At 26.8% G+C, this 21,984-nt stretch overlaps 1 protein-coding gene across 1 annotated transcript; it reads right to left on the reverse strand.

The window, feature by feature from the left end:
- Positions 1 to 1,831: 1,831 nt before the first annotated feature.
- LOC113551165 (elongation of very long chain fatty acids protein AAEL008004) lies at positions 1,832 to 14,656 on the reverse strand. Its single transcript, XM_026953236.1, has 8 exons — positions 14,299 to 14,656; positions 8,667 to 8,746; positions 8,327 to 8,517; positions 4,419 to 4,499; positions 3,653 to 3,709; positions 3,489 to 3,594; positions 2,701 to 2,837; positions 1,832 to 2,592 (listed from the first exon to the last, which is right to left on the reverse strand). The coding sequence occupies exons 2-8, from the start codon at positions 8,728 to 8,730 to the stop codon at positions 2,416 to 2,418; spliced, it is 813 nt and encodes a 270-aa protein (XP_026809037.1). The 5' UTR covers positions 8,731 to 8,746; positions 14,299 to 14,656; the 3' UTR covers positions 1,832 to 2,415.
- Positions 14,657 to 21,984: the final 7,328 nt, after the last annotated feature.

Consider the following 21,984-nt stretch of genomic DNA (forward strand, 5'->3'; position numbering starts at 1 on the left):
TTTGTAGATACCTACAAAAACATGTCATCAATTTTGTGTAAGATATTATATTTAAATAAGTTACCCTAAAATGTTTTTCGTTTTTTATTTTTTACATACAAGTCATAATTATAATATTCTTTTATAATATTCTTATATGCTTCTTGCCAAAAAGGTAAGGAAAAAAATAACTGCAAGTTATTCAATTTATATTTTGTTGTAATAATAATTTAAAAACACTTAGGCTATCTGTAGATATTTCTGATATTATACAGGTAGATAGATATTTTTGATTTGATAAATTAAAAATATTGACTGAAGTTTTTTTTGCTTTTTAAATAGATCAACATGATCTAAATAAAGGTACTTGATGTATTAGTTTCCATTTATCTGAATATTTTGGTAAATGTAAACTCCGCTCGCAGTTTTTTTTTTTTTTGTAAACATGGCCGAAAATTGCAGGTAATAAAAAAATATTGATTATAAACTCAGCTCAATCATTTTTACCCATGATTTATATTAAACTTGATGCGATTTGATTTGTGAATAATAAATAATAAATTAATAATATATAGATACATATATCTTTTCGTTGAAAATTAGTAGTTAAAATATAACATTAAACATTAAGATAACGCCATTTTCATATTAGAATTAAGAATTTATGTTTCAGTGTGGTTTACAAACTATCATTTTATTTAATAAAATCATTTTTGGAGGATAATATTAGCATCAAAACTTCATGGTCTTTTCTGGATAATACTAAATGGACAAAATAATAGGTTTTAAAAATAACATAAGTTAATACCTAATTTGACAGGAGAACTTCTGGACCTTTTTTTGTTTAAGTATTAATTTTTACATGAGAAAAATTGAGACCAAGTTTATAATCACCTGCAAATTTCAGGACAAAATAATTTAAATATGGCTAAATTGAAATGTTATAATAACCTAATAAATTAATAACTTATACCTAATATTATAATTTGGATACGTAAATTTTCGAAATTTAAGGATTGACAAAAGCAAGATATTTTAATTATAATATTTATTTTTATTTATTATATCACAAAAAAATGTTTTTATTTAAATTTATTTGTAGCATTGAATGGTTCACTATTACATATTAATTATTTAATATTTAAAAATTATACTTTATTTGATTGTAAGTATGCATTAATTACTCAATTACTTATGCCAATAGTATACTATCTATATATCTAATACATTTATATAAAACATACTTGATACAATTGATAATTATAAAGGAGTTACCTATAATAATATAATATTATTAAAACGTTCATTTTATTTAAAAATACAAAAAAATTATATTAAGACATTGCTAGATGTTTCTGAACAATAAATGTTTAGCATTGAATAATTGTTTTTTTTTATAATTGATCGAAATAAACAACTATTAAACTTAATTTAATAGGTATTACATTATTTCAAATAATTTACTGTTGTACATATTCTTAACATCTACAACTTTATCTTTGGTAACGTTGTGTAGTGCGATACTTTGATTTGCTTATATGTTTAATAATACTCCTTAATATACGCGTTTCGTGTACATAAGAGTATTATGTTTTGCATACATTCATATAAACAATACGGTCATATTTTCATGATCTAAGTGGGTGATAGATGTTGATATAAACATTTTAACTCTTTTAAGATTTCAAAAACATGCATTACAGTATTAAATGATTTTGATTACATGTCATTAGTAGTAATTAATTATTATAAACACATTTTGATCAGAAATCGAATAATTTTGGAAATATTAATTTTAGATAAAATGTAATAGTATAAATATTATTCGTCCTTACTTAAAACAAAAACGATATAGACATCTAGTAAACCTGTCATTTATTTGTTAAAAATAATATTGTCAGCGAATATAAACATGAAGTCTTATTTAATCATTTATAAATGTCTAGTTATAATATAATGTCTATTCGTTTGCATTACATAGTAAATTTATAATTGTATATTGTATATTCTATAATATAGTTATAATAGTATCTTGTAAAAATTACTCATAATTTATAGTTTAATGAGCATACATCAATTTATAGTTGAAAACAATTATCACTAGTTTTTGATTATTATAATTATTTATCTTAAAAACTTAAAATATCGATGCATCGATTTGATTGCCTTTATCGAAAAGCGAACCAACGTCCATTCTTTACTTATATCTAACTTTTTGGGAACAACTTAAATAGGTCACATTTACAAGTACAAAAATATATAATACAAATTAGCTGTGATTCGACACACAGTGCATAAATATAATCCATCAGTTTCAACTATTTAAGTAGTTGACACAAAATGATTATTTTCTTAAACATTAATTTTGTAATAATTGGATTGTTTGTATTGGTATTATTGGATTTTAGTCGCTTTATGTAACGCTCTGCAGCGCGTTTACTGTGATTTGGATTGGAGTAGCTTGTTCTTTTTATAAGCCTGTTGATAGAAGTCGAAAAATAGAGCGAAGAAAATGGTCGAGTGAATCAAAAGGAGGGCGGCCACTAATTTTGGATATCCACAGTCGAAAAATAGCACTTGGGCCGAATGGAAAAATACTAACGTAAATTGAAGCTGTGAAAATTATAAGACAATATTATCGTTAACGACAGAAGAAAAAATGTTGTATTTAGTTTTTAATTTATATGAATTATTATGATGTAACATCATGTCAATACAGACCAATTGGACGGTAGTCAAATGCTTCTTCCACCAGAGGTACTTTTGATATTGAGGTCCCATTGCGGACATCATATAGTAAAAGTACATGATTACGTGTACCATGTTATTCACCAAGTTTGAAAATGTTCCATGGCCACCTAAATAATATCATAAAAACCATTAATCAAATACTCGTTCGTGTTCGATTACATAACGTTATACGAATTTATCACTTGGGTTAAAAATATATAACAAATTATCTGTGTATTATATTTTGTTAAACAAAAAAAAAAAAAACATAAATAAAAAATAAAATAGGTCATCGAAATTAAAACGGTATAACACAATTTGCTGTTGTTTTTTAAAAATTATTATTTTATTACGAAATTGCGTGTAAAACATTTACAAAATATTAAAAAAAATAATATTTTTTAAACAACTTACATAAGCACAATGATGCTATAAATTAATTATGAAAACTAATTACTATCACGCACTAATGACGTAGGTACTTTATGTAACTAATTCAGATTTTATGATTGAATTAAATACATCACATGATATTCATGTACCATGTACATGTATTGGTGGCAGTGGTGTTATAATTCCGTGACTAGAATATTTGTTGTAAAACGATTGTACGAAACCTACACTTAAGCTCGATTCCTTAGGGTATTTAAAACGAATTATATTTTGAGATTTCCTAGCCCTGCAGCTCGTGGATTTGAACTGGGTCCGAATTACTTTTTGGCTAACGCACTGATATAATTTTCAAACGTTTAGACAAACACAGTAAAATATATATTTACCGGCAATGAATTTGACGCAAATCCATGTTTCGATAGGTGTAAGCGAATGGTGGTACAAATGAAGTAAGCTGATTTGGTTGTCCTTTTTCCTCAAAACGAAAAATGCCTGAAACAATACATGTGTATGAGTGTTACGTAATATGTGACGATCGTTTTTAATTTACCGTGTCAACGAATTCTGTTAATTTGGATATGTAGTACCACCAACACAAGTTAGCCATCTGAAACATAGCCGAGTCCATACATATTATTTAATATACACATAAATATAATAGTACCTAGTACAGTAATATACATTACGCGTAATGATATTCAGCATTTATATAATATTAAAATTACTAATTAGTTGGTAGGTAGGTAAAGAGAGATGATGGCCAACTGTATAAAAAATATCGATATGATCGTTAGTTTTTTCTGATATTTTATTATAATATTGAAATATATTGACTTGATTAACTATAAAAAAAAAATCGTTTTATGTATATATAGGTATTTAATGAAAGCAGAACCGATTAAGTTTATTATAGTTTGGTTAGAATTGTTTCTAGTCTCTGTAGAATTCTTTGGAATCATTTCGACTAGTAAAATTTAATTTATTCCCGAATCAAATTTTCAAATGTGTTTGATCTTCGGATAATCCAAGAAACTTATGGTCCAACATAGCCATTTTTGATAAAGCGAGCTATATTTGTGACAACTTAAAAAAGAAGTTTAATTTAGTAGATATTCAATTTTAGAAGTGCGTATAACACACATTCGTATCTTCACCTTATATAGAATAATCTTAAAACGATAGTGGTATTGAATATTTGTCACGATGTCAAATATTACCCGTTGGCCATCAACACCATTAAAATATTATAAATATTATAGTGTCATCGTAAACGATTGAATCTCGCGCGTCGACTTTAACCGTCGTTCTATACATACCCTCAGTGCAGTAGGATTATGTGAATAGTCGACCGGTTGACATTTGTAGCTGTAGTCCAACAACCATCCACTCATCAAATGCTGAAAAATAATATTAGAATGTTCTTTTTTTATCATTTCTATTATCAAAGTGGTGATTTGTATACTGCAAATATCTATAATATTATCTCTCAACTGTACGGAAATAATTATTATTCTCAAATCCATATTTCACAATATGTGCATTTTTCGATAAAAACTCGAAGGCACTATATATTATTATACCTAGCATTATATACGCCTATGTAACTAACAGTATTATATACCTATTTTACACGATAGCTCGGGGCGTGCACAACGTATGTATACGTTCCAGTGGTCGACTGGGTGGCACAATAATTATTTTATTCATTTCATTTCTTTTTTTCCTTATCATTATTATTATAATTAATGGGTTCTCGGCAATTTTTAACGTTTCGTAACACTAAACACTGGCAAAGTACAGTCACTGCGGTTTGTCATAGGTAGATTAATGAAACCTATCTGCACAAAGCCCATCGAATAAGCGATGGAAGGGTTATGTTTTCATTTCCCTATATACACGGTGTATGGGTTGTAAAGGTTACAAAATTCTTCAAAACTCACCGTACCGTCAAAATTGTTGCGTAAATGTTATACTATACAATTTAACTGACCTACATATGAAAATTTTAAAACGAAAAACTGATATAAAATTATATTATTATCACACAAAACAATTAATTGGGATTCTTCTATAATATAAAACAAAGAATATTGTAGCACACATATAACATTATTAAATTCAATTTAACTACTAGTTTAATGAATTTTGTTCGTATGGCTTTTTTTTTGACATGTTTTGTTTATGCATGTAACCAATGAAGTTCCTGTGTATAATTATTAAGTGTTGTTTAGATTTTTGGAAAATATGTAGGTATTTTAGGTTTTTGCTTATAAAAAAAATAATAGTAGTACAATTTTAAGTTTAAAATATATTGATCTTTTCAAACGTTGTTTGGACTTAATAACACGGAAGTCAACAAAATAATAATAATCGTCATTTATTAAGACGAGTATGATATCATTATACTTTTTTTTTATTTGTTTGATGAGCTATTTATTGGTACATTTTAAATAATTTATCACTTATGGGTAATCAAAAATTAAATTATTGTTTGATTTTTAATAATTATTGTCTAGTTAAAAAGTGAATTAACATTGATAATAATTACCATTAAAAATAACGGGAACTTTTTTTTTTGACACTGATTCTGTGTACATAATATCTATTGACGAGGCCATGCAATTATACAGGTTAACGGAAGATAACTAACTACATCAACAAGGACGAACATAGAAAAAATAATTACGGCTAAGTACTATAAGTGATCTCAGATCTATCACTTTATCTTTAAGTCGCTAATTACTTTAACGAAACAAACAAATTAAATAGTACCGTACTACCGTAAAAATTATTTTATTTAATAGTTTTCTTTAAATTTGTCTATAATAAAATTAATAGGTACATAACAAATCACATATAAGTAAAATTGTAAAAAAAAATTTCTAGTAAAAATATAAAAATGTATTGGGATTGCGTGTTCTCGTTTTATGATAGGATGACAAACAGCCACCAAAATTAAAAAAAATTTATCTAAATATTATAATACTGTTATTTATTATGGACTCCTATGCGAAAGAAAAATATTATTTTAAATACATTGTTTTTGTCATTCCATTACGGAAATTTAAATATTCTACATACTATGGTTTGTATTAATTGCTTAAGACAAGAATTTATATTTTTTTAAATTTTGAATAGAAGGGGTTCATGGCCGCCCCCAAAACCTCCTCGGGTGATGAAAAGCGGCGACGCCATTAGATAACTTAGGGGCGTCACGTCTGGCGGGTGGTAAGTTTATGTTGTTTACGTGTACACAGTCCTTGCCACAGCGCGTACCAACGATAAACACGGTCGATAATAGTCCGACCGGCCGTTGGCGCGAGGAGCGCGACGACTGCATAACACGTGGACCGCGCGTGATCATGACCTCGATGCAAGTGACCCGATGCCGACAAGCTGCGGATCGAGTGAAAGTGTGAGCAGCGGCAGAAGAAGAAGACGACGAAGAAGGAAAAAGGAACGTGAGCTGGCCGGGCCGGGGTTGGGTCGGCGTGAAGATTGCATCACAAGGACGGCAGCAGGGCGGGCGGGCTGGAAAAGAGGGGCGTTTGTTGTTCGACCGCGTGTTACATCACATCCCGGTAGATAGGTACACGCTGGTTGCATATATGTTTAGTATATATTTAATAATAATATACGAGTGACGGTACCGAGCCAGATAATATTGAAATATAATAAAAATTCGGTTACGTTTTCCTATTCGCTAATTTTGATGTTACATTTGGATATTTTAAATTTGTAATAACATGACTGCAAAAAAATCGTACAAAATTTAAGGTAAAAACATTTTGAATTCAACGTTTTTATCACTGAAAATTGTACACTTATCAATCCGTTAAGCTGTTGTAAGCTAAGTCAATATTCCCATCGACAAAGAATTTTTTCGTATTTGACTGTAATACGCAGCGTACACGTTATATGAAAATAATTAAATGTAAAAATTAAAAAGTCGACTGTGATGGACGTACTGATTTCTAAACTGTATATATTTCGTATCCATTTCTGTGCAGGCAGTTGTCATCTGCATAGCATCCATCGATATCCGATAAATAAACTCTGCGGGGACGCCATTGAATGTATAGTAAATAAATGCTATTGAAAAATTGGGAACGCCACTGAACATAATAAATACATATTAAAATAAAACAGGTAAGTACACTCGAAGCGTAATGAATTGTGCTACGAATGCCAAAACCACGTGGATAGGATCGTTTTCAGGTTTTGTACGTAATATTCAATAGTATAGCAACACGGCGTGGTCGACTTTTGAATGGCTGAAAAGCCAGAAACGATAAACGACGATGTGGTAATACGCAGTGTATCCATTTTTTGGTATTTATACGTTGAGTGATATTGTAACAATTTTGCGGATTTCAATGTCAAAGTTTGATTTTCGATAAAACAGCGAGAAAAAAAACTATCTGGATAGAAATGGGTCAAGGTCAGGTACGTCTACAAATTCTCCGTAAGCGTAGAAATCGCGACAGAGCTTCCGCAATCGTCCAAAATCGTCCTTTCTTCACCATTCGTTACCTACATCGTATCATTATTACGTGCACGCGAAAAGATGTCTTCAAATTTATGAACTTAATTTGCTATCTACGAAAAGAAAATAGTCAGAGTCTATTTTGAAGTTTCGTCCCAGTTTACATCTTTCCTTATAGTCGCTTATATAATTAATTATTAAAAATATAATATGCTGATATAGGAAGGTCCAAAATTCGTTCATAATAAGTGAAAATTTTTTTTTTTTAATAATTAAAAAATAATACGGACTATACGTAATTTTAATTCCGGTTCTCTATAACTCTGATGAAATAACTATTTGTGCGTGCCACATCAAGTAGTAAGATAAATATAGGTATTAGTTGATTATTATTGTGTATATTGTTAGACATTCCGATAAAATTCAATTATACGGAATAGGCTAGCTTGTATTATGTAACTGAATTAACTATTATTACTTACTATTTTATACCTATGGAAATATTATTATATAGTATATACCTATCCGAAGAAGATTCTGACCCATTGACACTCAAAACCATAATATATTATATTTCATGCTATCACACACCTCAGTGACTTTCGTTCTTATGGTATTAAAACGTGTTTGTATTATGCAATGATTTATAATATGATTGACAGCAGAATTTTAAATCTTGTAAGAAATTATGTTTGAAATCGCGGTTATTGTTATTTTAATTTTTGCAATAGATCCTACCTCCCACAGCATGAAGAGACTGAAGACGACTTGGCCAGCATTGTACCACACTAGTATATTGTTCAGTTTGAAGGGTTTTCGATTGGCCATTACTTTAGGCCCCAGGTATGTGACGATATATAAGTATGTGATGACCATGATAAGTGTTGGGAACGGGCTGTCCATCAATGGCCAGTCGTTCACTCGGGGGTCTGTATTAAAAACGAAAAACAATTTTTTGTTTTGTAAGAAAAAATTATTATTGAGATTTAAAAGTATGATTAATTGTATAGCTTTTATGTAATATAATTAACTATATTACTTAAAGTATAAAATCTAAAAAAAAATAATTAAAAAATACCGCTTATGGAGTCCACGAGATTTATATATCTGTCGATGGCCATGTTTACCAGAACCGACGCCATGTTTCATTCGTGTTATCTAAAACAAAATAAAAATAGATTATATAAAAAATATTTTTTTTTTTTTTTACAATGGAGGAGCTGATATTTTCTCTGGGTCGTTTCAATGTGTACCAAGGAAATTATTGCAAGGTCTTGGTCAGTTCTGTGGTGAGAAGTACCCACAAAATCGTTCTCATTGGTGATTCCGATTAACATTGACGGAAAAACGTTTGAAAGTTGTTATTTATACCACCTTTCCTAAATTAACAGTATATATATTCATTTATGTCTGAACATATTAGTGCTTAAAATAGTTCCTAAACTGACAATAATATCGAGACTAATATTTTACATAACATCATCCTACAGCATATAAAATCATGGTTATCGTTAACTCTACAATTAAGTTTGAAATATTAGCAATATCGATTTACTAATAATAATATCTAAAATATTTATATTTACACCATAATTTGAGTTAGACATAAGTTAGAAAAAAAAAGTCAAAATAAAATAAGATTGCTATAAGTCTGACAACGTATTCTTTTTATTATATTATCTGAACGCTGTACATTATAATAATATGATAAGATCGGATGTAATAACACTAATAACGAGTGACGTATGATTTTATTTACCCCGGACAGCGTTTTAATCGCACACATTAAAAGACAATGACGATAATTTATCTAAATGTTCCTTGATGTAAAATTGTAGTAGAACAATATATATATGTATAGCTGGCGTGAATGAAAAAACAGTAAACACACACACACCGCACAACACAGAACAAAACAAAATTAATAAAAAGTTTGGTGAAAAAAATCTAAGCCCCATTAATAAAAATAATAACACAGTGTTGAACGCTGCAGTAAGGTCATATTATTATCATTACAGAAACGACAGCAGTGATATAAGGTCATATGTCGAAGACGATATTATTCAGAAGGTACCGACGTACTATTCGATGTCCTGTAGTGCACCGCGATCGCGTACAAATCACATTATTATCATGGATTCACTAATAATAATGTAACATTTGTAAATTGTAATGATTAATATTTCATACTGCCAACATGTAGGTCGAGGTATCGCGTATCGATCGCGTAATTACATTATTGATGGTCAATTTATTAATACAACAGCAGGAATAGTGAAACTATATAGACATAGTGTAGCGCGTTGATTATATGTACATAATGTGTACCTATATCAATACCATAGCGATAATAATTATAGTAGGTTGTGTAAATCTTTAGTAGATCTGTTCTCCTGAGTATAGATATTAAACTATAATATATAGAGGATATACATTTTATAGATGTTCAATATTTAAATAGATAATTATGTGCAGTGTATACGTATTGTTGATCAAAGTTCAAAATAAACCATCGACTTATTGAAAAAAAAAAATCATAACAACCGTATAAATTAACAGTTTATAAACAAAAAATATATTAAAATGTATTATGAGTTATAACATATTAAATACATTCGATAGAAAAGACAACAATTACTTAAATGAGGCATTTATTGGCTATAACCAAACGCGAAAGCACGATAAAAGCTATATTATCAATTATTAACAATATTATGCCGTAATCAACTGTTGTTGAATAAATCCAATGAAAATTTAGTATAGCTTTGTCAAGATATGGTTTTCTACGTACAACCGCGCCGGAACGTATCAATACAGGAAAAATTGTGCTTCTCTGTTCTCCGTGATATGGTACTTCACAAAGCAGAAATACGCAAATCATGGACACGAGAGTACAAAATCTCAGTTGATTTTAAAGTTCTCCGTAAATTATTTAGGCTATTAACGAATAATAATGTGTGGGTTGAGTTATGGATTTTTTTTTTCCATTGGGTTAGTAAATAAATTAGATACACTTTTAACTGCTGATCACTTTGTTATAATAGCATGTTGTCCATAAGTTACAATGTTTGTCCTAAACGCTATTTCTGTAATGATTGTATTGCTTTGTAATACAAAAACATGTATTATAATGTGATTTGGGTTTGATAAAAAATAGCCGTATGGGCGCTTAATCGTTTTTGCAAACCAATCGGTACATATAATGACTCTAGCACTATTATACTTTCACAATTAGGCAACCGATACCATTTGAGTCAAATAAATAAATTAATCTTAAGCAGAGTATCCTAAAATATTTATAACCCTATTTAAAAATAATAACAATCTATAATAATTGTAGACAAAACAAAACAAAAAAATAAAATTATATTTGGAAATAATGAATATGTGATAAACTGGATATAGATTATTTTGTATTTCATAAAATGTCGTAACCGCGTGTGTTGATTCTGTCTTATTATTGCAAAACGTATAGAATTTTACGTTCAGAAGTGTACAATTTGTCGTTATCAACTAAAATCTTAGCATGAATTGATGAATTATCAAATTTAAAGGTAATAATATTATTTTTGTTCTTTCATTGATCTTGATAATATTTTAATTTTTAAGCGAATAGTGAGCATTTATTTTACATAATATACTTATACCTCACAAGAAAACACAGTTAATGTCCTTATATTTGTGTTTAATAATAGGTCAACTCACTCTTATATTTAAGCTAATAACACAAAATTGAAACGGCTGAATAAAGATTTGCTAAATTGTCTATTTGTAAGTTTTAAATAACTGAATTTATAAGCTAAGAATTATTTAGATTTCGAATAAAAATGTATTTCATGATATGCTATCACGTGTGATAATTTTTTAATAAAATAGTTTTTTTTTATAATGTACTAAGAATAACGAAGGATCACATTCATTCGTACGATGACAATAATAAAAATTAGCACCCACTTACTGATTTAACAAATTAAAATTAATTTATAAATTATTTTAAATTCCAGGTTAGAAAAAATGATGTAAATAGAAGATAAATATAATGTGTTTCTAAAATCATAAAGTTCAAATCGGTTAATGACACGTAAATTAAATCATAATATATCTATTAACTTAAATTGAATTTCCAATTATATAAACAGTTATTATAGTATTTACTGGTTAATTAACAATAAACGATGTATTGGGTTTTGAGTACTTTTTATTGAATAATAGGAAAAGAATTAGAAAGTAAGTTAACCGTATTTACGTTGCGATGTAATAATATTATAAATAAGCAATTATTAAATCGTTATTGTAAGTTAAAACAAATATAATTATAGAAAAAATAAATATGTATATACTACTCGTTTATAATATTTTTGAAATTATACTAATAATTATTGTTTATTAAAATACATTTTATATAAATATATATACATTTATCACGGGAATATTAACATCATCTTTTGTAGTAGTTATTGTTTACCACCTGACCAATCTCATTTGTAAGAATTTGCCAATGCCTACAATAATGTTTGAAGACCTTGTACTTACATTTTATTGGCCATAAAAATCTAATAATTGAACTTTTACCTGAAGAACCTTTGTTTAAGTCTTAGGGTATTATTCAAGGCTCTCGTAATACCAGTACAATCAATACATATATTATATTCGTCCTATTTAGTACTTATAAAATTGAAATTTTTGTTGTACATCGTTAGAAACATACGTAATGCGCATACGAAGTAAGCAACCTCTTTCCTGCGATCCTTTCACTCTCGAACCTGTCCAAGTATCAAATACGTCTGAATCATATAGAGTTTACGTGATATTATTTCATCAGTTTAGGGTTCTGCTCATCAAATAGGTATAACGAAATATTTTGGAATATCGTGACAATTTATTAATTTATGAAGAATTAAAAATATCTATTAAGTACTAAGATAAACTAGTTACGTCCTACAATTGTAGAAAATAAATCCAAAATTGATTAGTAAATCTATAAAAGTGTTATTATTGATTTTTAAATATTATCGATTTTGATCAAATATAAGTTTATTTTTTATTAATTAAATAAAAATTTTTTTCTGTATTGTTTTCAACCAAAACTTTCAGTTATCGAACATAAGACATTTAAAATAAATTCATTTTTATTAAGTATGTAGTTATTAATTTTTAAATCTATGAAGCATAATAAGTTATATGTTAAATCTTTATGTCCCACTTTTGATAGTTTTTATTATATTATTACAAATGGATAATATATAATTTATAAATATTATTTATATAATATACACACATTTGTACATAATGTCTTATGGGAAGTAAATCATCGACTTGGAACCGGTTTTGATGTTCAGTGTTCACTATATTAGACATCATAATAATAATTACTGATTAAATGTACAGTATTTGTAATCAGTGTATAATCAATGTAACAGCTAACTAATTTATGCATTTTGCCGGGCGATTTCAAATTGCTCATTATTACGAATGTGTTCAGAAATATTGGTTAATATAAATTTCACAGTTGATATGTATAGAACAGATCTATTACATTTAAATAATGTAAAAAAAATTCAAATAAATATATTTATATAAGATTTTGTTCGTTAAAATAAAAATAAAATACATTTTTATAATATGTAATATCAGACATGTTAATAATATTATATAATTTTATCAAATAAACAAAATTAAGTTTATTATGAATCAAAATATTTTCAACTTAAGTATCAACAGATATGCACGTTTCAATATAGTGTTGAATACCTTTATACATGACTTTTTACAACCATTGAAAAAATCTTTCGATCATTTATGTAATTTGTTACATAAATAAATAAATTAAAATATGTACCTATGTCATATAGTTAGATTAATGTACCTATTATGTAAAATAACATTTTTGTTTTTTCCCAATAACTTGTAGTGTAAAATACTAAAATATACACAATAATATATTATATTCGGTGTGTTTAACACGGACATAAGCAGTTAAATAATACGCGATTCATAAACTAGTTTAAAGCATATTGACCTAGTGTAACGATTTCTATAAAAATACATATGCGGTTATGTAATTTTTAATAACTTGCTATGTACTTTTTAACGTAACATTCACTTATATTATGAGAGTATCAACTTGTAATATTATATACCTACATAAATGAAAAAAAGAATATTATATAAAGGCTTTTTGCAAACTTCTGTCTTTTCTGAAAAGCTATCTTTTTAATAATACGTAAGTGTAATTAATTAGACAGGCATAATGCCCAAGTAATGATCGAAATCTGCATATTTTTTTAATGGCGAAACTACATAAAATACCTACGTTGATATTCCAATTATATTATTTGTAAAAGAATCCTAAAAAAATAATATTAAAGTTATTACCTAGTTAATATTATACATTATTTTATATGATTATATAATAGGATTGTATGTATTAGTTATAATAACGGGATGAAATACGGCGTTAAAGTTGAAAATATTTATACTATCTACCGCTAGAAATAGTTTTTTCTTTAATTTAACACCATATAATACCTACTTACAATGAATTTTCAAAACCGTATGGGACAAAATTAAAAATGCTAACAAATACTAGAATTATAATCGATAATAAAACTGATTTAATCTAATAAAATAATATTTTAACTGCCTTGTAATATTTTTATTTATATACTATATATAATATATTTATATTATTATTAACAAAATGTAGATACCTGAGTTTCGTTGATACAATCAGTAAAATCGAAGCTTTCCTGATAAGTTTCAGCACACCTGCTCGAAATATTATGGTAAAAATGGACGACGTTCGTATCAGGTGAACCACTGGAATTCGTCACAATTCACAATAATTGCAATAAAAAAACATTTTGTCACAAGCATAATTTGAAGTTAAACACTTTTTCAGATTAAAAAATGAGAACATCAGTAAAAATATATCAAAAATAATGAGGTATGTAGACGAAAATGAAAGAGGTACGACGACGAGCCTGCAGCGCCAGACTGGTTCGGTTTTAGGTTCGAGCTCGCGGACTCTCGACAGAAATGAAAGTGAAAAAAAATGTAAAATAAATATATATGGTTATTGCAACATAGGAGGCATATGTCTGTCCGCTCGCTGGTTTTATACTCGCGTAATCCGCATTAACTTCCCCACTCAGGTATCTGTATATTATGTGTATACCTATATAGGCTTGCTGGCGTAATTTTTTGTTTTGAGGGTCAGAACTAGGATGAGTCGAAATCCACTTCTTCTTTCTTTCTCTATCTCTCCCTTACCCTTTCCCCGAGTTCAAAGTATACATCTCTATGTACATACCAATATCTACGCCTAATTTATAATTGACCTTTTACTGCGCACTTGACTTCTTTTTTGTCTGGTCGCTTTGTCCGATTGCCTTGACTTGTAGGAATATATAGCATTGTCGTTTCCCGAACAAATTGTTTCAAATATTAACTGTAAAACAACCCAAAACACATAAATAATATTAGCGCGCAAATTATATTATATAAGTATATACATTTGTAATAGAGTTATGTATTTAATTTTTTTATAACCTATATTTTATTTTATCTCTTCATTTTGGACAAACATACTCTTTTTGTTGGGTTAGAGCTGTTAAAATAGATCATTATTAATGAGATTGCAACATAGTAAATACTATAATGTGTATTATACGTTCAATTTTTAAAAAAGAGAATAAGAATATTTATAATTTTTTATTAACAAATAATAGCTAAATATATGATTATTAATAACCGTCAAATTAAAGAACTTATTGGATAAATTGTCAATTGGTTATGAACTTTTCCATCCAAAATAGAAAATGTGCAAATAGTTTAATACATGTAATTAGAGAAAGTACATTTTTTAGAAAAAAAAACATTTATTTATAAAATAATATTTAGTAATAATTTGTTTAATGATATTTAATAAAATCAAGTATTAATTTGTATGTTCAATGTAAAATAGATTTTAAAAACAGTAAGTTATCAAAATGATATACGTAAATGAAAAAAATGCAAGTTAGTAAGTTTAAAAGTATCAAAGCAGGTGCTCCTTAAGTACAATAACTTGCCGCATAGGAAAAAAGTCTCATGCCTCATGAAATAATTAAATGTTGATCAATTTTTTTTAAGATAAAGGCTTTACGTATGATGAATTGGGTTTTAATTTGAAAAATTTAAGTTTCAGAAAATGTAATAAAGACTATATAGGTATTACATATTTTTTAACATTTTGAAATTTATTTTTCCTGCATTATTTAAAGTCAATTCAAAAGTTGAAATTCTTCATAATCTGAATAAAATTATAATTTTTAAAATTAAGAAAATTATCAAAGCCTAACTATTTTACAATGTGTGATTATTTTTCTTGTCAAGTCATTGTTTGTAGATAACTATATGTCTATATTTTTACTCCTTGATAAAAAGCCTAATCCAACAGCATCCAACATTATATTTTTATGATAACAATTTAACGATTTGTCTTTAAATATTAATTTTTTAATTTATTTTAAAATACAATTTTTAGTATTAAAATCTATGTCATACATTATTAAAACTTCGCACTTCTAAAAATTGGTCTAAGAACGATGCATATTGAAATATAACCATTATTTTGCATAAAAAACCATAGTTATGCCACAGTGTCGAAGAAAGAAGTGTTAAAAAGGAAAGAAGGTGCCGTATAAATAGGGACACAAATAGTCATACGATGTTTCTGTTATGTAAAACGAATTATGTACTTAGAATACATTGTTCTAATAAGCACCCATAAAATAATAAGCTTTGCATTTAAATTTGGGACCGACTTATATGGCATATTTATATTTTATAACTGTTATAACACAGTTTTTTGTTAACATGTATAATATATATATATATACTGTAGAGGTATATATTAATTAAATATTGTATTAATGTGATTATAGTTATCTTATTATTACTTTTCTGATAAGTTAATGAAAAGTAAATCGCGATATTTTAAAATCTACGCCTTGCTCTGTTGGCGTATTCGTTAACACGGCATTGTAATATTATTATATGAAAACTAAATTTTATACATTTATCAATGAATAACAATTGAATATGTTTGTTATGTTTAGCTAGAATCAAAATACCCAACTAAATAATTAAGTAATATATTATCAGTGGGACGATGGTGGGTAATATAAATAATTGACCATACAAATACGAAGAAAACAATAACGTTTTATTGTGGAGCGTTTATGTTTATTAATCATTTCAATTTGTCGGATTGAATACCTTATTATTATCTGTAAAATCTACCACCTGCTACTGCATAGCAGAATTCTAACACGTTCCTTTAGAAATTTTAAAATAGATTTTATCTTCACACGGATAATGACTTCTGTTATTTTTTCATATACACAGGTGTGTTTGACTCTAATTACAGATGCCGCATAAAAATCGAAGCTGCTCAAATGTATTCTCATAACGACCAATATGTTTGACTGCCTACCAATTAAATACTTTTAAAGAGATTAGAACATAAGCATTCAGATATTTTTGAATGCCAACGTATCGATTGATGCATACAGTGATTAAAATTATGAAAATAGATTTGAATTTTTCATTTAAGTCAACTTAAGGCACTTGATATAAATTTCTTCAAATTTTTATTTTTCTAAGTTCTAAAAAACTATGTGGAATAAGTAGAAATTGAAAAGTTGTTATAGTTAAATTTTCAAAGAATTCAAAATGACAATTTACTTTCAATACAACAAAAACAACTGGTTCTGTTAATTATTTTCGAGTATTTCATAATGATTTATGATTAATAATATTGTTTATGGATTTGTATAAATATTGGTATATAGAAAATACAAATTACCTACCACAGGATACTCTTTAAGTAGTACATACATTTTTCAATTATTTTATAATATGTTGCTTTAGTATCTAATCTATGTTTAAAAATTCCAAAAGTCAGGATTTAAATAAATTCATTATTAAAGAAAAAATGGTGAGCATAACATGATCAGCATATATCTACTTATTAAATCATACTGTTATTCGTTTAATTATAATAGTACGGTAAAAAGTAATTTCATTAAAGAATTTTTAAGACACGGGGTACACAAATGATAAATCCTAAATAAATAACTAGTTTGGTATTATAACAATTTAATATAATTTATAATGTATTGTGTAATATGTATTTGTATAATATATTAATTTTTAATAATACACGAAATAGTTATCATTGTCAATTTATTTTTTATAAAACTATACAAAATCACTTTGATTAAAACGTATGCCTTTAAATAATTACAGTAATTACGTTGTTCTATTGATAAATATTTTGTCATTGAAGTAATGAAGTGTAATACGTTATAACAAATAATTGTTTTTTATACACACACCTAATGGAATACGAATTCCAATACGATCAATAACCAATTATTTGAAGTAATGTCTATGAATTTGTATAGTAGGCCCTTGGAGAAGATCAACACATCAAGCTCTTGTCATTACCAGTGGGTGAGCAGATAATATCTCAGTGTAGTCAGTGTAGTATTTATTGGCCAACATCTGTCATGGTCGACTTGTTAACGAAATTTGTCAGTAGAAATACAATATTGCCAGTGGAACAATAGAAATTCTGGGTAAAATAATTTAACTTGTAGGCTAAACTACAATTGGGTGTTTTTTTTTTTTAAAGTATTCGAAATAAATGCACGATATATATAAATATATTTATACATAATTTAGATAGTGTTATGTGTAATCATAATATTACTAAATGATAAAATAACAAACTAATATATTTATAGTGAAATAATATTTATTTTAATTATAAAACAATTAACAAAGAACAAATACGTACTTTTGCATATATTTATTTTCCAGTATTTTTCAGTTAACCATAATGTACCCAATAAAAAAGTTGTTTGCTTAAATGTCTAATAATATTTATTTTATGTTTATTTTCTTAATTTATTATAATTTTATATGCAGTGGTTAATTTATGTTTATCTGAAAAAGAACTTAAATAAATGCTGTCAAGTATAGTTGACCGTTTTATTTTACAATAGGGATATTGAGTGTATCTCGTCATTACATAGACATTGTAATTACTAATTAACGAGTAACAATTTGAAAAACGATTAAAAGTGACGACGATTTTATTTTTTGATAACCTGCAGTCTAACTTTTTGGTAACCAAAGTTACCAAATAAATAATAATAATATTACAATTTTAACAAATGTTCGTATTTGTTATGACTCTTAATATATTTATTTTACAATGATATCTGTTTTTTAGATTTAATTTTTTTTTCGTGTGCCTGTAAAAGTCACATTTATAGTAGCAAAAATGTTCTGTTTATCAATTTTTATTTTAAAAGATTAAAATAATTGTTTTGTAACCTTGGTTTGGTTACCAAAATGTTAGATCATTCCAGTTCAGAATCATTTTTAATCGTATAATTTATCATCCAATTAAAATTGAACACATCCAAGCATTTCAGTGCTTACTCAATGACAGAATACAATTGACTTCTACTGTACAGCAAAGTGTTTACCTAATTTCTTTCCCTTTTTTCCTGATTATTTAAAAAAATACTTAGAATTTTCAACTTTGCCCTCACAAAAGTACTAACTATACCAGGAACTTTCCTCGAAGTTAATGGATCTAAATAGTTTTCTGATAGAAAATATGTCTTCATATTATATTATTATCCACAAAAAAAAATATTTATAAAATAAAAACACACTTCATTGTAAAATCAATAATACTCCGCTCACAATATTATACAATCTTATAAATATGGACTTATCCCCTATTTTAGTAGTTATCAGTTATACATAATATATATAATTATAATATTATCCTACGCAATTGAAAATGTTAAATATTACAATATAATATAACGGTCAGGGCCAGCACTAGCTAGGTCCTACGGTGCCTAGAGCAAGTTATAATCCTATTACAGAGTCCTTATAAATATTGTATCTACGAGTTAAGATTATATAATTTTTGTAATAATAGTAACTAACGAGTGATATAATGATTTGAAAAATTCCCAAATTATATATGAGAGATGAAATGGTGGGGAGGGGGGTGAAAATAGGCGTATGCATATAATTTATCTCGAAAGTGGGGACTGTGAGTAGAAATATGTACCAATATGCATTTTGTAGTTTTTATATTTTATATATACCCACTGGTCATTACAGTTAACGTCTATTGGATAAAATTAATGTATTGTACAAATAGTTACCTAAGTACAAACGTACAAAATAATAAAAGGATTAAGTATCAAAATCATTTCACGATTTACATAATAGTGTGTCAAAGCGTATCTAGTAATAACAGTATTAGACTGCAGTGCATTGGTATATGGTATAACCAATATATAGACTCACTACTTCAATTATAAATTTATAATATATTGTTTCCCGTGGTGTATTGTGATCATTGAAATAGTGAGTGTTATGGCATGTACCTATACAAATGCTTAATATTATAGATGCTCACCGCATACGCATTACTCGTGTGGCGTTTAATACAAATCAAAAAATACGGTTAGTTAATTTGTATGTTTAGTTTGACTACAAAATTAATAAATTAGACGTCGTAATTAATTTAATAAGGACCAAGTTTAAGTGAAATATTCAATGGTTTGATTGAATAACATGGGTAATTTAACTGTAGTTGGTTTCAAGGCAAGTTTTCCAAAATAATATAGCACTAGCAATGTAAAATTATTTACGAAGGTTACAGAAAAATAGTAAGATAATAATTGAGTCATAATATTATAAGTTAATCTTTGAAAATATTGATTAAATTAATATTAAAATGCCAATGAGTACTTCTATTAAGATAACGTTAATTTTATTTTTAAACCATATAATCTTTTTTGTTTGTAATTTAATTATAATATTATAATGGTGGATAACTGTATGATATAGAATTTCAGTAATCTTTAAAGAAACTACAAAATAAAAGTTAATAAACTCTTATGCTATTTTAGTTATTTTAGTTACAATAGTCAATGTTATAACTTAAATAATTAAAGATGAGTTACGACAAGCTTACGAGTTACAAAATTTATGGGTAAATTATTATTAAGATATATCTTTTGAACCAATTATAAATAGATAAAATGATAAACTTAAATTTAGATTAATATTTGATGTATTTAAAAAAAATTTAGATTGCATAGATCTAATTTAAAATTATTGATTAGTCATCTTTCAGCATTAAGTACCTATATTGTATACCTTTATTTTACGAACCATAAACAGTCAAACATATTTATACCTCATTTCATTGTCAATGATTGAATGTTTGTAAAATTTTATTATTTTGGTTTGATTAATTGAGTGATTACAAAGTAGTATTCGTGTACTAATGTTTAATATCATAAATTATAAGAAACAAATTACGTTTATTTAATATAAACTTCCTTGATATCCTTAAAAGATTGCTTATTTAGCATTAAATATGAAGCGAATTAATAGGTAAGTATAAGTTTTTATTTAGTTGGTCATAATAAAAATCTGTATATAGTTAAGCATTAAACTTAGGATAATTTTTATAAGTCGCATAAGAAATATAAGTGTCTGAAAATATGACGTTTATAAAGTAAACAATACATATATTTAGAAATTTCAAAAATTAAAATTTGAATAAATTTATTATTAAAGGAAAAATAGACGTCAGCAAGTTTGGTAAATCATTCGGTATATTACAAACATATATTGGTAAATATTTATTGGTTGTTAACTTCTAAGTATCGCCATTATATAAATAAATTACATTTATGACGGGTTTATCGAAATAATTAAATTTGTTTACAGCACATTTACCATAAATTGTTTATTCCAATCGAACGAGTTATGGTCAAAAATAACAGAGCTTTGGATATGACATCAGTTCAATTCACCGTGAAGATTTATTATCTAATTAAAGTAAATTAGGAAAAGTAATATTTTGATGTTATATCAATTAATCCAACTGCCTATATATTATTTTCGATGTTGCCGTGTTGGTTGTTTTTCAACGTTCACAGTTGACACACTCACATATTAAATCATTGATAAACAGGTGGTATATGAAAATTCCTCTATCGCTTAAATCAGTTAAATCTAATACTTATTGAAAAAATTAGGAATATTTATTTTTAAATTATCTGTATAATATAATTAAATTAATACAACTAAAAAACTTTTTATGATACGTTAATATTATATTTTATTTGTACGACTAGCAAGTTGAAATGTACATTAAAACTTTAAAAGATTTATTTGTTATAAAAATAAAAACAACTAATACCAATGATCTAAACATTAGAACCTATAATTAGTTTTTTATAGTAAATTAGTTGTCAAATCATTACGCCTCGTAATTATTTGTCTATAATAAATCATTG

The sequence above is a fragment of the Rhopalosiphum maidis genome, chromosome 2 (assembly GCF_003676215.2).
Source record: "Rhopalosiphum maidis isolate BTI-1 chromosome 2, ASM367621v3, whole genome shotgun sequence".
NCBI classification, from domain to species: domain Eukaryota; kingdom Metazoa; phylum Arthropoda; class Insecta; order Hemiptera; family Aphididae; genus Rhopalosiphum; species Rhopalosiphum maidis.

Excerpts from the sequence above, each read along its gene's own strand:
- LOC113551165 (XM_026953236.1), bottom strand. The coding sequence starts at position 8,730 with ATGGCGTCGGTTCTGGTAAACATGGCCATCGACAGATATATAAATCTC. Across the intron at positions 3,710-4,418 it reads ATAATCCTACTGCACTGAGG|ATGGCTAACTTGTGTTGGTG; the intron begins GTATGTATAGAA and ends GCTATGTTTCAG. Across the intron at positions 2,838-3,488 it reads TTGCGTCAAATTCATTGCCG|GTGGCCATGGAACATTTTCA; the intron begins GTAAATATATAT and ends GATATTATTTAG.